This window comes from Meles meles, chromosome 17 (assembly GCF_922984935.1).
Source record: "Meles meles chromosome 17, mMelMel3.1 paternal haplotype, whole genome shotgun sequence".
Classification (NCBI taxonomy): domain Eukaryota; kingdom Metazoa; phylum Chordata; class Mammalia; order Carnivora; family Mustelidae; genus Meles; species Meles meles.
This window is the reverse complement of record NC_060082.1, coordinates 67,088,456-67,103,727: the sequence shown is the minus strand read 5'-3', so window position 1 is coordinate 67,103,727 and position 15,272 is coordinate 67,088,456. Positions and strand designations below refer to the sequence as shown.

Below are 15,272 nucleotides of genomic sequence, written 5' to 3'. Positions count from 1 at the left end.
AAATAAATTCAATCTTAAAACAATATCAGGAATATCGTGAAATTATATACTAGTAATGAAAATGACAGAAACTAAATACCTGTGGTTAAAATAAAATATCATTTATTTCAAGTATCAGAATTCAAGGCACTTATTAGATCTGATAAATGAGTCTCAGATTTTCAAAAAGCATGCTGTGTCATACAATGAGCATAAGGTACTTCCTAGTTCATTTAACTTCAAAAGAAGAAAAAAGAGCAGGCAGAAATACTCTATGTTTAGACTCTCTGAAGGAGAATCCACTTATACCAGTAATACACAGTCATATAATGATCTGTATTAGAATATACTTCTAAAATGTAAAGGTCAATGATCTAACAGTTCTATTTCTAGGAATCTAAGGAATAAATCAGAAATATAGACAACGAGGGGTGGCTGGGTGTCTCTGTGGGTTAAGTGTCTGCCTTATGTTCAGGTCATGATGATCTTAGGGTCCTGGGATAGGCTGCCTGTTCAATTGGGGTGGGGGGTGTCTGCTTCTCCCTCTCCTTTTGCCCCTCCCTCTGCTGATGTATACACACTCTCTCTTTCATTCTCTCAAATGAATAAATAAATAAATAAAATCTTAAAAAAAGAAATATAGACAATGATGCATATACAAATGTGTTCACTCTGGTGTTATTTATGATAGCCGTAATTATAAACAACTTAAATATCTGAAATCAAGTTATGATTAATATATGAACTATTTAGTGTAACAGTTACATCAGATCTTAATGTCAAAAAAAGCAGATAACTTATTCCATCTTTACATTATTTCTGAATTGTATTTTTCAGAAGGATAAATACTATATAATTAACTTGTATTTCTTAAAAACCATTGTATCAACACAATATAAAATGGCAAACAGGAACCTACTATAATAATTCAAACAAGAAAATTAAGAGGGTATAAAGAAAGAGGGCATGAACTAATACAACTGCACTGAGACTAGAAAGAAGGTATAAATTGATGAGACACTAAGAAGGAGAATCAATAGGCTGTGGCTACCAACTGGAATGGTAGGTCAAAGAGGAGAGATTGGTCTAGACTGTAATTCCACACACTAATACCAGAAATGTAGAAGAAAATATAAGGGAAAATAATAAGCCAAATGATTCTGAAGCAGTAGCTTAAATTTAAATTACTTTTTAAATATTATTTTTAATATGGAAAGATTCATCCTATGTAATACATTAGGAAAAAAATTTTATGCAGGTAGTTTCAATTAAGTGGAATACGAACTAATAAGGAATACAGTTCCTAATGAAGCCATTTAAGTGAGTTACTGCTTTTGTAAAATTTTCATTCAGAATTATCTCGGTAGGGGGATAATGTGTTTACTTTTATCAAAACATCCTAACCTGAAAATGGTGAACATGGACTATTTAAATGTAAGTTACCATATCATTTTTATTCTCCATAAAAATGCTGAGTTTCTTCAAGAATGACACAACTAGAATAAGCAGCTCAAAATTGTCCCGATCAAGAGCCTTCACCAGCATGTGAACTATGTTCTTGTTCCTCATCTTCAGTTCTGTACGTGTGTCTTCAGCAAGATTCAGAAGCAAATAAAGAGCAACTGGAAGAGTAAAATGGATGAGAGTTAAATGACTGGCATATTGAATCAACAATTTAATAAATCATTTCTACTCAGCACAGTAATAGATGCAGTTCTAAGAAGATAACATTATTTTGAAAGTTTTAATTTATTATTAATTGTCTCATTAGGAAACATTTGTTATTACTGAGAAATTGATATATATATGTTATATAAAATAAAACTATATATATATATAATTTTCTTATGATGCTGAGAAGGACACAAACCAAATTAAGATAATGATTCTTAACCTCTTAGAGTTTAGAGCTTAATAGTAAGCAAATGGCATTAAAAGTATATGTTAATAAATAATAAAACAGGCAGACAGGGGAAAATAATTTTATACACGTAGAAAACAGGGTAAAACTTCAATAACTAGGAGCTGCTATGTTAAAAAGAATCTAAGACCAAACTAACGGTGACCAGAGGGCAGGTAGGTGGGTGATAGGTTAAATGGGTGATGGGGATTAAGGAGTGCACTTGCAGAGATGAGCACCAGGTATTGTATGGGATTGTTAAATCACTATATTGCACTCCTAAAACTAACACTGTATGTTAACTAACAACAACAAAGGAACTATAATCCAAAATGTATAGTATAGCTAGAACTAGGTATGAGGATACTAAAATCTATTTTACATATTCCAACTGATTTTCTGATAGTTACAACAGAAAACGCCATATGGAATTCAGTAACGCAATATTATACTAGACAAAGTTAAGGCACTCTCTACTAACTCTAAGCAAAATTTCTTTTAGATACCTATAATAAAAATGCTTCTATTCTTGTAAGAAACCCGTATGATTCTTCCCTTTTGACAGTGAGAATTTGTAACATATAATGTTTTCCATTTGCCTTGACTGACAGGAAGTTTCAGAGTAAAGACCTGAAAAGCTTCTGTCAGAATCTGTAGGCTATTATGATCAACACAAACCTATGGCTTTGGTTTACTCATTATTTTAGCATTTCATGTATTCTTATAAACCATATCTATACCTTTATGAAAATAAGAAATATATGCAATAGTTGTAAATACTTAATTTACTTAACAAATATTTGAGCTGTAAAGGTAATTCATACTAATTAGGGCTACTGTACTAATTGATATATAAACATACTAATATAGTCAGGCACTGTACTAATTGATATATGTGCTGCCGAAGCGAGCTGTACTAATTGATATATAAACAGTACACCATTTTATCTTTAAGAAAATTTTAATGGGAAAATATTATAAATTTTATAGATGAGCAACCTCAGATTCAGAGAAGGTAAATAACTTGCCCTACCTAGATAGCAAAAAAGTGATGGAGTTAAATTAAAATTCAAGCCCATCAGAATCCAAAGCTCACATATTTACACTATTACACATGCTGATTTTCCATGCAAGGCATTATTAAAACGTTTTAAAGCTGAATGTTCCTAAGACACAAACTGTTCCAGGCCTTGGACGTTTTTAACCTTCTATGTTAGCTGCACAGAAGCATTGCACAGCATCTCTGGAGCAGCGCAGGAAGCCCTGGCTGGGGTTCTGTGGCAGCTGTGCTCAACCTTAAGATCAACTGACTGGGCTGTTCTCATTAGGAAGTTTTGGCAGGATCATTCTGGTTCCATCTTCCATGCTGCAGGATTGTTCTGACGCCATTTTCTGTGCTGTTTTTCCACAGACAGAAGGTGTCCCCTGTAAATAGTGTGGGATGTGCTATCTTTGATGTACTTCACAAGCATTATTTCCAGCCCTGTGTGTGTACCATGTACTTTTTCTTCTAATTCTCTTATTTTGTTCCGTTTCCAAATTCAAATTCTTAACTGTATATTGAGCAGAACACTAACTAGTTAGGAATCTGAAGAAACATTAAAACAGACATAACTCTTTTCCAGATGTTCTGAAACTTAGGTAGAGACAAGGAAGATATAAAAAAGATTCAAATTAACTTCTAGCAATGGAAACTATAATGAGTGAGATGGGATTATACTATATAGGATTGACAGCAGTTTAGAGATTGGAGAAGAAAAGATTAGTGAAATTGAAGACACGGTCATAGAAACTTTCCAAAATTAAACAAATGGAAAAAAAAGACCAAAAATGTAAAGATTATCAGTGAACTGTAGAATAATTTAAAGTGGCCTAATATACCTGTAATTAAAGTCCCTGAAGAAATAATAAACAATAATTTTCCAATATGACAAATATTATAAACCCATAGTCCTAGTAAGTACAACGAACCTAAGAAGAAACATGAAGAAAACTAAAGCAAGCCATATCATAATCAAACTTGTCAAAACAAATGATAAAGAGATAATCTGAAAACAGCCAGAGAAAAAAGAAATTTTATACAGACAAAAAAAGAAAAAAAGGAAGGATGACAGAAGACTTGTCAGTAAAAACAACGCAAACAGGTCAAGAATGGAAAAACATCTTTGGTATATAGAAAGAAAAGTCACCTTTAAATTCTAAACCAGTGAAAACATTTCAAAATGAAAAAAAAATGTCTTTTTCAAACACACAAAAGATAAAATAATTCATCATCATTAAATCTGTCCTATAAGAATTATTAAAGAAAATCTTTCAGGCACAAAGAAAAACACCAGACAGAAATATGAAGCTACTCAAAATATATCAGTGGGTGTGGTGCAAAAACAATGATTACTGTTATGCTGAAAAGAAAAAAAAAATATCAGTGGAAATAGTAACTTTATTTTTTTAATAATTTAATATCTTTAAAATAAAAATACTTCTTTGTATACCACCTTACACCAGTTAGAATGGCCAAAATTAATGAGACATTAATTACCTAAACAGTAAGTGTTGGAGAGGATGTGGAGAAAGTGGAACCCTCTTACACTGTAGGTGGGAATGAAAGTTGGTACAGCCACTTTGGAAAACAGTGTGGAGATTCCTTAAGAAATTAAAAACAGAGCTACCCTATGGCCCTGCAATTAATTGCACTATTGGGTATTTATCCCAAAGATACAGATGTAGTGAAAAGAAGGGCCATACCCCAATGTTCATAGCAGCAATGGCCATAGTCGCTAACTGTGGAAAGAGCCAAGATGCCCTTCAACAGACGAATGGATAAAGAAGATATGATCCATACATACAATGGAGTATTATGCCTCCATCAGAAAGGATGAATACCCAACTTTTGTATCAGCATGGATGGGATTAGAATAAATTACGCTTAGTGAAATAAGCCAAGCAGAGACAGTCAATTATCATATGGTTTCATTTACTTGTGGAGCATAAGGAATAACACAGAGGACATTAGGAGAAGGAAAGGAAAAGTGAATTGGGGGAAATTGGAGAGGGAGACAAAGCATGAGAGACTGTGGACTCTGAGAAACACACTGATCATTTTGGAGGGGAGGAGAGTAGGGAGTTAGGTGAGCCTGGTGGTGGGTATTAAGGAGGGCATGTATTGCATGGAGCACTGGGTGTGGTGCATAAACAATGAATCTTGGAACACTGAAAAAATAAATAAAATTTTTAAAAAATGTAAATTATATTGTAGGATTTATGTAAGTATATATATGTGTATATATATATACATATGTATAACTAATGTTAATTATAAAAACAGAAAGTTGAGAAGGGAAGAAATGGGAGTAATGGTTCTTATACCACAGATGACGTGGTACAATGTTACCTGAAGCAGACCTAACATATGATAAGTTAAATATGTATACTTGGAGGCAGACAACTTATGATTAATTTAAGATGTATAATATAAATCTTAAAGCAACTGATGGAACAAAAGAGTCATCACGAAGCCAATAATGGAGATAAAACAGACTAAACACAAACAAACAAGAAAACCCTTATCCATAAGAATGCAGACAAGGAGGAAAAAGAGGGGGAAAAATAAATAAAAGCAAGATTTAACTATGTGTTGTATATTAAAAACAATATAAAGAAATAGATTAAAAGTACAAGGATGGACAAATATAAAACATGCTAACACTAGTCACAACAAAGCTGGAGTGTCTATATTAATATAAGGAAAAGTAATTTCAGACAAAAGAATATTACCAGAGATAATGAAGATCATTTCATAATGACAAGAAGGACAAACTAATCAAGAGGACATGACAATCCTATATCTTTCCATCCTTAAGAGTAAAACTTGAAAATTCATGGAGCAAAACCAGACATAGCTGCAGGAAAAATAGTCAAATTCATAAATTCAGTCAAATATTTTAATATTACTCTTTGACTGACTAATAGAACAAGTAGAGAAAACACAAGATGTAAAGACTTGAACACATTAGCAACTAACTTCTCAGTGATATTTATAGAACATTACACAGAACAGTACCAGAATGCACATTCAATTGCGCATACAACATTTGGAACCATATCTTACACCATCAAAGTCTCACTAAATAAAAATTTCAGTTCATAAAAAGTATTTTCTTGGAGAGTGAGGAAGATGGCAGTGGAGTCGAAGGACCCTAGGCTTCTCTCATCTAACTAGATAACCATCAAATAATCCTAAATACCCCAGAAATCAACATGAAAACTGAGAAAACAGACTCCGCAATCAAAGGGAGAGGAGAGGCCACGCTGAGAAGGTAGAAAGTGTAGAAACATGCCTTGGGAGAAACAGACCGTGGGTGCTTCAGAGGGGAGGGAGCCATGGTTGGGGAGAAGGGTGAAAGAGAGAGAAAACAAACTCGGGAACACACACAGAGAATGCTTCCCCAACGCCACTGGCTTGAAAAACAAGAGGAACTGAATTTCCTGAGTTCTTCCACAGTGGAGCTTAAAGCCTGGGGTTTTAAAGGTCAATGGGCTTGGTTGAGTCCTGAGGCCACTACACTACTCCTGGAGAGAAGCAAACACTCCGGGGGCAGGCAGTGTGGAAACAGCAATGTGAAGAACCCTTGGGACACAAAATGGGGAGATTATTTGCTCTTCTCAGAGCATGTTACTGAGAGAAGACATTCACAGAGACACCTCTCTGGGAACAAAGGGACTAGATGGTGCCATTTCCCACCTCAGCCCCTCAGCATAAACAGAGAGCCCCCTGTAGGAAGCAGCACAGTGTCCACACTGGCTAACTTGCATATACCAGGCCCTGTGCTCTGGTGGGACTGCCCATATAAGTCAAGCTTGCCTTAGTCCCAGTGGGGTGGACCCCTCCCACAGAAGTTCAACACAACTTCTGCTCACACCATGTTTCCCAACCAGAGAGTTCTGCAGGGCCTCAGTTCTGGTGGAAGTGGTGATAGATCTCATTTCATAAGCAGACCACATGACACCTAGTTAAAACTTGCCTCATTCAGGTGAGGAACCAAACGCTGCCCACAGCAGGCAAGGAGAGCCTCTGCAGATGACTGGCCTGAAGGACAGAGCAAAACTCCATAGCAAGGCTCATGAAGCACATACCAGAGACACTCCTTGAAGGGCCAGACCCTGGGCACTATATGACCTCTTCATCATAAGGCCATTACTTTCAGGAACAGGAGACATAACTGGGTTTTGTAATATACAGAAGAAGACAGAGACATAGACAAAAATGCCAAGATGGAGGAATTTATCCCAAATGAAAGAGCAAGATAAGACCAAGGCCAGCAATCTAAGTGAAACTTATATAAATAACATGCCATATGAAGACTATAAAGCAACAATCATAAGGATACTCACTGGGCTTGAGGAAAGAATAAAAGACATCAGTGAGACCCTTATCACAGAGGTAAAAGAGTTAAAAAAGAATCAGAGATGAAGGATGCAATAAGATTGGAAACAGGCTTGATGAAACGAAGTGGGCTGAAAGAAGTAGAGGAATGAATTAGTGACATCAAAGACAGAGTAACAGAAAATAATGAAGCTGAAGAAAAGAGAGAAAGAATTATGCAACATGAGAATAGACATAGGGAACTTGTAAGTGACTACATCAAACGTAATAACATTTTTATTATAGGAGTCCCAGAAGAGAGAGAAAAGGGAACAGAAAATTTATTCCAAGAAATAATAGCTGAAAACTTCACCAGTCTGTGGAAGGAAAGAGTCATCCAGACTCAGGAGGCACAGAGAACTCCCATCAAAATCAATAAAAGCAGGCCAACACCAAGACATATTATAATTAAATTTAAACATTAGAGTGATAAAGAAAAAATCTTAAAAACAGCAAGACAAAAGAAGTCTGTACCTTACAAAAGAAGATCCATAAGGGTAGCTGGAGATTTCTCAACAGAAACTTAGCAAGCCAGAGAGAGTGGTATGATATATTCAAAGTGCTGAATGGGAAAAAATCTACAGCTAAGGATACTCTATCCAGAAAGGCTATCATTCAGAATAGAAGGAGAGATAAAGGGTTTCTCAGACAAATAAAATCTAAAGGAGTTCATGGCTACTAAACCAGCCCTGCAAGAAATACTAAAAGGGCCACTTTGAGTGTAAAGGAGAGACCAAAAGTGACAAAGACAAGAAAGGATCAGATGAAACCTCCAAAAACAACGAAAAAACAAATAATAAAATGACAATAAATACATGTATCGTAATTACTTTGAATGTAGATAGAATAAGGCTCCAATCAAAATGCACTGGGTGTCAGAATTGAGATATCTCTATGTTCCCTATAAGAAACTCATTTTAGACCTGCAGACTGAAAGGGAGGGAATGGAGAAAAATGTATCATGCAAATGGGTATCAAAAGAAAGCTAGAGTAGCAATATTTGTATTAGACAAATTAGACTTTAAAACAAAGACTGTAACAAGAGGTAGATAATGTACTATATCATAATAAAGGGGAAAATCCAACAAGCTCTAACAACTGTAAATATTTATGCGCCCAACATGGGAGCACCAAAATACATAAAACATAACAAATACAAAGGAACTGATTGATAACCCAGTAATAATAGGGGATTTTAATATCCCACTTACATCAATGAACATATCATCTAAACAGAAAATCAATAAGGAAACAATGGCTTTGAATGACACACTGGACTAGATGGATTTAACAGATATATTCAGAACACTCTACACTAAAACAGCAGAATACACATTCTTTTCAAGGGCACATGGGGCATTCTCCAGAATAGATCGCATTTTAGATCAGAAATCAGATCTCAACAAATACAAAAAGACTGAGATCATACCAGACACCTTTCTGACCACAACATTATGAAACTAGAAATCAACTACAAGAGAAAAATTGGAAAGACCACAAATATATGGAGGTTAAATAACATGCTACTAAACAATGAATGGGCCAACCAGGAAATCAAAGAAGAAATTAAAAAAAAAACAAACATGGAAACAAATGAAAATGAAAACACAATGATCCAAAAACCACTGGGATGCAGCAAAAGTGGTTATAAGAGGGAAATACATAGCCATACAGGCCTATCCTAAGAAGCAGGAAAATCTCAAATAAACCACTGAACCTTGTACTTAAGGGAGATAGAAGAACAACAAATGAAGTCTAAAGCCAGCAGTGGAAGAAAATAATAAAGAGCGGAACAGAAATAAATGATACAGAAACAAAAAAAGAAACAACAGAGCATATGAATGAAACCAGGAGCTAGTTTTTCGAAAATATTAATAAAATTGATAAACCTCTAGTCAGACTTATCAAAAAGAAGAGAGAAAGGACCTGAATAAATAAAATCACAAATGAGAGACGAGGAATAACAACTAATACCACAGAAATACAAATAATTATAAGAGAATATTATAAAAAACTATAAGCCAACAAACTGGACAACCTGGAAGAAATGGATACATTCCTAGAAACATACAAACTACCAAAACTGAAATAGGAAAATATAGAAAACTTGAACAGATCCATAACCACCAAAAAACCTGAATCAGTAATCAAAAAACTCCTAACTCCAAGGCCAAACGGCAAAGTCTACCAAATATTTAAAGAAGAGTAAATACCTACTCTTCTCAAATTATTCCAAAAAGTAGAAAAAGAAAACTTCCAAATTCATTGTATGAGGTCAGAATTACCGAATACCAAAACCTTACCCTAAGGCCAAAACCAGATAAAGACTCCACTAAAACAGAATTACAGGCCAATGTCCTGTATTGATAAACACGTGCAAAGATTCTTAATAAAATGCTAGCAAACTGAATCCAACAATACATTAAAAAAATCACTCATGACAATCAGGTGGGATTTATTCTTGAGTTGCAAGGGTGGTTCAGTATTTGCAAATCAGTCAACATAATATACTACATTAATAAAAGAAAGGACAAGAACCTTATGTTCCTTTCAATAGATGCAGAAAAAGCATTTGACAAAGTACAACATCCATTCATGATAAAAACCCACAACAAAGCAGGTTTAGAGCAAACATACTTCAACTTAATAAGGGCCATCTATGAAAAACCCAAAGCTAAGATTATCCTCAATGGGAAAAAACTGAGAGCATCTCCTCTATGGTCAGATACAAGACAGGGATGTCCACTCTCACCACTGTTATTTAACACAGCACCAGAAATCCTGGCCACAGCAGTCAGACAACACAAAGAAATAAAATGCACCCAAACTGGCAAGGAAGAAGTACAACTTACACTATTTGCAGACGACACAATACTCTACATAGAACACCCGAAAGACTGCACCCAAACTGCTAAAACACAAATTCAGTGAAGTCACAGGACACAAAATCAATGTACAGAAATCTGTTGTATTTCCATACATCAATAATGAACCAGCAGAAAGAGAAATTAAGGAATCTATCCCATTTATAATTTCACCAAAGGGACACCTGGGTGGCTTGGTCTGTTAAGCATCTGCCTTCGGTTCAGATTGTGATCCCAGGGTCCTGAGTTGGAGTCCACACTGGGCTCCCTGCTCTGCCGGGACCTGTTTCTCCCTCTGCCCGCTCTGCCTGTTCTGCCTGCAGCTCTCCATGCTTCCACTCTCTCTCTGACACTTAAATATAAGATAAAATAAAATTTCACCAAAAGTCATAGACATGAATAAACCTATCCAAAGAGGTGGAAGACCTATACTCTGAAAACTATAAAACACTGATGAAGGAAACTGAAAATGACACAAAGAAATGAAATTTCATGTTCACAGATTGGAAGAACACTTTTTTTTTTTTTAAGATTTTATTTATTTTTGAGAGAGAGAGAGAGGAGGAGGACAGGAACAGGGAGAGGGTCAGAGAGAGAAGCAGACTCCCCACTAAGCAGGAAGCCTGATGCGGGACTCCGATCCCAGGACCCTGGGATCAAGACCTGAGCCGAAGGCAGATGGGTAGCAGACTGAGCAACCCAGGTGCCCAGAACAAACATTGCTAAAATGTTTATAATGCCCAAAGCTATCTACACACTTAATGCAATCCCTATCAAAATACCAACAGCATTTTTCACACAGCTAGAACAATCCTACAATTTGTATAAAATGACAAAAGACTCCGAATAACCAAAGCAACCTTGAGAAAGAAAAGCAAAGCTGGGGCCATCACAATTCTGGACTTAAAGTTATACTACACAATGCTGTAGGGATCAAAACAGCATGGTATTAGCACAAAAATAGACTCATATATCAATAGAACAGAATAGAAAACCCAGAAATGAACCCACAACTATATGTTCAATTAATCTTGGACAAAACAGGAAAGAATATCCAACGGGAAAAAGACAGTATCTTTAACAAATGGTGCTGGGAAAACTAGACAGCAACATGCAAAAGAATGTTTTATTTGTTTTTTGTTTTTTTAACCACTTTGTTACACCCTACACAAAAATATATTAAAAACGGATTAAAGATCTAAATGTGAAACCTGAAACTATAAAAATCCTGAGGAGAACAAGACATTGACCATAACAACTTCCTTCTAGATATGTCTCCTGAGGCAAGGGAAACAAAAACAAAAATAAACTAGTGGGACTTATCAAAATAAAAAGCTTCTGCACAGCAAAGTAACAATCAATAAAATTAAAAGGCAACCTCTGGAATGGGAAAAGATACTTGCAAATGACATTATCTGACAAAGGGTTAGTTTCCAAAATATACAAAGAACTTCTACAACTCAATACACAGAAAACAATAACAATCCAATTAAAAAGTGGGCAGAAGACATGAAGAGACATTTTTTAAAAGAAGACATAGAGATGGCAAACAGATACATGAAAAGATGCTCAACATCACTCATCATCAGGAAAATTTAAATCAAAACTACAATGAGATATCACACCACACCTGTCAGAATGGCTAAAATCAAAATCACAAGAAGCAACAGGTTTTGGCAAGGATGTGGAGAAAGGGGAAGCCTCTTCTTGCACTACTGGTGGGAATGCAGCCACTCTGGACAGTAGTACGGAGGTTCTGTAAAAAGTTAAAAATAAGCTGCCCTATGATCCAGCAACTGCACTACCCAATGAATAAAAAAAACACATTAATTCAAAGAGATATATAGACCCTGATGTTTACAACAGCATTATCTCAGTAGCCAAATTACAGAAACAGCCCAAGTGTCCATCAACTAATGGATAAGGAAAATGTGGAATGTGTATACACACACACACACACACACACACACACACACACACACACACACACACACACAGGAATATTACTTAGCCATCAAAAAGAATGAAATCTTGCCATTGCAACAACATGGATGGAGCCAGAGAGTTTAATGCTACACAAAAGAAGTCAGAAAGATGAATACCATATGATTTCATGCATGAAAAATTTAAGAAACAAAACAAATAAGCAAAGGGAAGAGAGAGAGAGAGAAACCAAGAAACAGACTCTTAACTAAAGAGAACAAACTGATGGTTACCAGAGAGGAGGTAAATGGGAGGATGGGTTAAATAGGTGATAAGGATTAAGGAGTGCACTTTGTGTGATGAGTATCAGGAGACTATGGAATTGTGGAATCACTATATTGTACACCTGACACTAATATTATGCTGTATGGTAACTGAAATTTGAATGAGAAGCATTTTCTCTAACAGTAATGGGATTACATTACTGAGAAATCCCCAAATATTCAGAAATAAAATAACTCCTTTCTAAATAACCTATAGGACAAAGAAGAAATAAAAGATGAATTGAAAGGTGTTTTGAACAGAATAAAAATGAAAATAAAAACATGATATATCATGGCAAACCCAAAAGATTCCACTCCAAAACTGCTAGAACTCATACAGGAATTCAGTAAAGTGTCAGGATATAAAATCAACGCACAGAAATAAGCTGCATTTCTATACACCAACAGCAAGACAGAAGAAAGAGAAGTTAAGGAGTCGATCTCATTTACAATTACACCCAAAACCATAAGATACCTAGGAATAAACCTAACCAAACAGGCAAAGAATCTGTACTCAGAAAACTATAAAGTACGCATGAAAGAAATTGAGGAAGACAGAAAAAAATGGAAAAACGTTCCATGCTCATGGATAGCAAGAACAAATACTGTGGAAATGTCTATGCTACCTAAAGCAATCTACACGTTTAATGCAATCCCTATCAAAATACCAACAACTTTTTTCAAAGAAATGGAACAAATAATCCTAAAATTTACATGGAACCAAAAAAGACCCCGAAGAGTCAGAGGAATGCTGAAAAAGAAAGCCAAAGCTGGTGGCATCACAATTCCAGACTTCAAGCTCTATTACAAAGCTGTAATTATCAAGACAGTATGGTACTGGCACAAAAACAGACACACAGATCAATGGAACAGAATAAGAAGCACATAAATAGACCTTCAACTCTATGGTCAACTAATCTTCGACAAAGCAGGAAAAAATGTCTAGTGGAAAAAAGTTTCTTCAACAAATGGTGTTGGGAAAATTGGACAGCCACATGCAGAAGAATAAAACTGGACCATTTCCTTATACCACACACCAAAAAAGAGACTCCAAGTGGATGAAAGACCTCAATGTGAGAAAGGAATCCATCAAAATCCTTGAGGGGAACACAGGCAGCAACCTCTTCGACCTCAGCCGCAGCAACTTCTTCCTGGGAACATTGCCGGAGGCAAGGAAAGCAAGGGCAAAAATGAACTATTGGGACTTCATCAAGATCAAAAGCTTTTGCACAGCAAAGGAAACAGGCAACAAAACCAAAAGACAACTGACAGAATGGGAGAAGATGTTCGCAAATGACATATCAGATAAAGGGCTAGTAGCTAAAATCTATAAAGAACTTATCAAACTCAACACCCAAAGAACAAATAATCCAATCGAGAAATGGGCAGAGGACATGAACAGACATTTCTGCAAGGAAGATAGCCAGATGGCCAACAGATACATGAAAAAGTGCTCAACATCACTCGGCATCAGGGAAATACAAATCAAAACCACAGTGAGATATCACCTCACACCAGTCAGAATGGCTAAAATTAACAAGTGAGCAAACAACAGATGCTGGTGAGGATGCAGAGAAAGGGGAACCTTCCTACACTGTCAGTGGGAATGCGAGCTGGTGCAGCCACTCTGGAAAACAGTATGGAGGTTCCTGAAAAAATTGAAAATAGAGCTAGCCTACGACCCAGCCATTGCACTACTGGGTATTTACCCTAAAGATACAAATTTTAGTGGTCCAAAGGGGCACATGCACCTGAATGGTCTATAGCAGCAATGTCCACAATTTCCAAACTATGGATAGAACGTAGATGTCCATCAACAGATAAATGGATAAAGAAGATGTGGTGTATATATATACAATGGAATACTATGCAGCCATCAAAAGAAATGAAATCTTGCCATTTGCGATGATGTGGATGGAACTAAAAGGTTTTATGCTGAGCGAAATAAGTCAATCAGAGAAAAACAATTATCATATGATTTATCTGATATGAGGAATTTGAGAGGCAGGGTGGGGGTTTGGGGGGTAGGGAAGGAAAAAATGAAACAAGATGGGATCAGGAGAGAGACAAACCATAAGAGACTCTTAATCTAAGGAAACAAACTGAGAGTTGCTAGGGGGTGGGAGGGGTAGGAATAGGGTGTCTGGGTGATGGACATTGGGAAGGGTATGTGCTACAGTGAGTGCTGTGAAATGTGTAAGCCTGATGATTCACAGACCTGTACCCCTGGGACAAATAATACATTATATGTTAAAAATAATAATAATAAAATAAAATAAATAAATAAAAAATAAAAAATGACCTTGAAACTAACAAAAACTAAACACAACATACCAAAACTTAAAGTACGCAGCAAAAGCAGTATGAGGAGGGATGTGTATAGCCATAAATACTAACATGAAGAAAAAGGAAAAAGAAAAAAAAACTCAAACAACCTAACTTTACATCTGAAAGAACTAGAAAAAGAACAAATGAAGCCCAAAGTAGTTGAATGAAGGAAATCACAAAGATCAAAGCAGAAATAAATGAATTAGAGAAGAGAAAAACAACAGAAAAGATTCAGCAAAACTAAGAGTTGGGGTTTTTAAAAAGATAAAGTTAACAAACTCTTAATGGACTTACAAAGGAAAAAAGAAAAAGGATTGAAATGAAATTACAAATGAAAGAGGAGACATTACAATGAATACAACAGAAATACAAGGGATCTTAAAAGACTAAGATAAACAATTACAAGCCAAGTGGATATCCTAGAAAAAAGAATAAATTTCTAGATACATACAACCTATCAAGACTGAATCATGAAGAAAATCTGAATAGACCAATAATGAGTCAGCAGATTGAATCAATAAGCACAAACCTTG

General features: G+C 35.7%; 1 protein-coding gene across 2 annotated transcripts in view; it reads right to left on the bottom strand.

Moving 5' to 3' along the window:
* KIFAP3 (kinesin associated protein 3) overlaps positions 1-15,272 on the bottom strand; it is a 173,574-nt gene that overhangs the window by 104,767 nt on the left and 53,535 nt on the right. For both annotated transcript variants that reach the window (XM_045983200.1, XM_045983199.1), the window contains exon 9: positions 1,423-1,601. In XM_045983200.1, the coding sequence (XP_045839156.1) occupies positions 1,423-1,601 (179 nt within the window). The remainder of the gene's footprint in view (positions 1-1,422; positions 1,602-15,272) is intronic.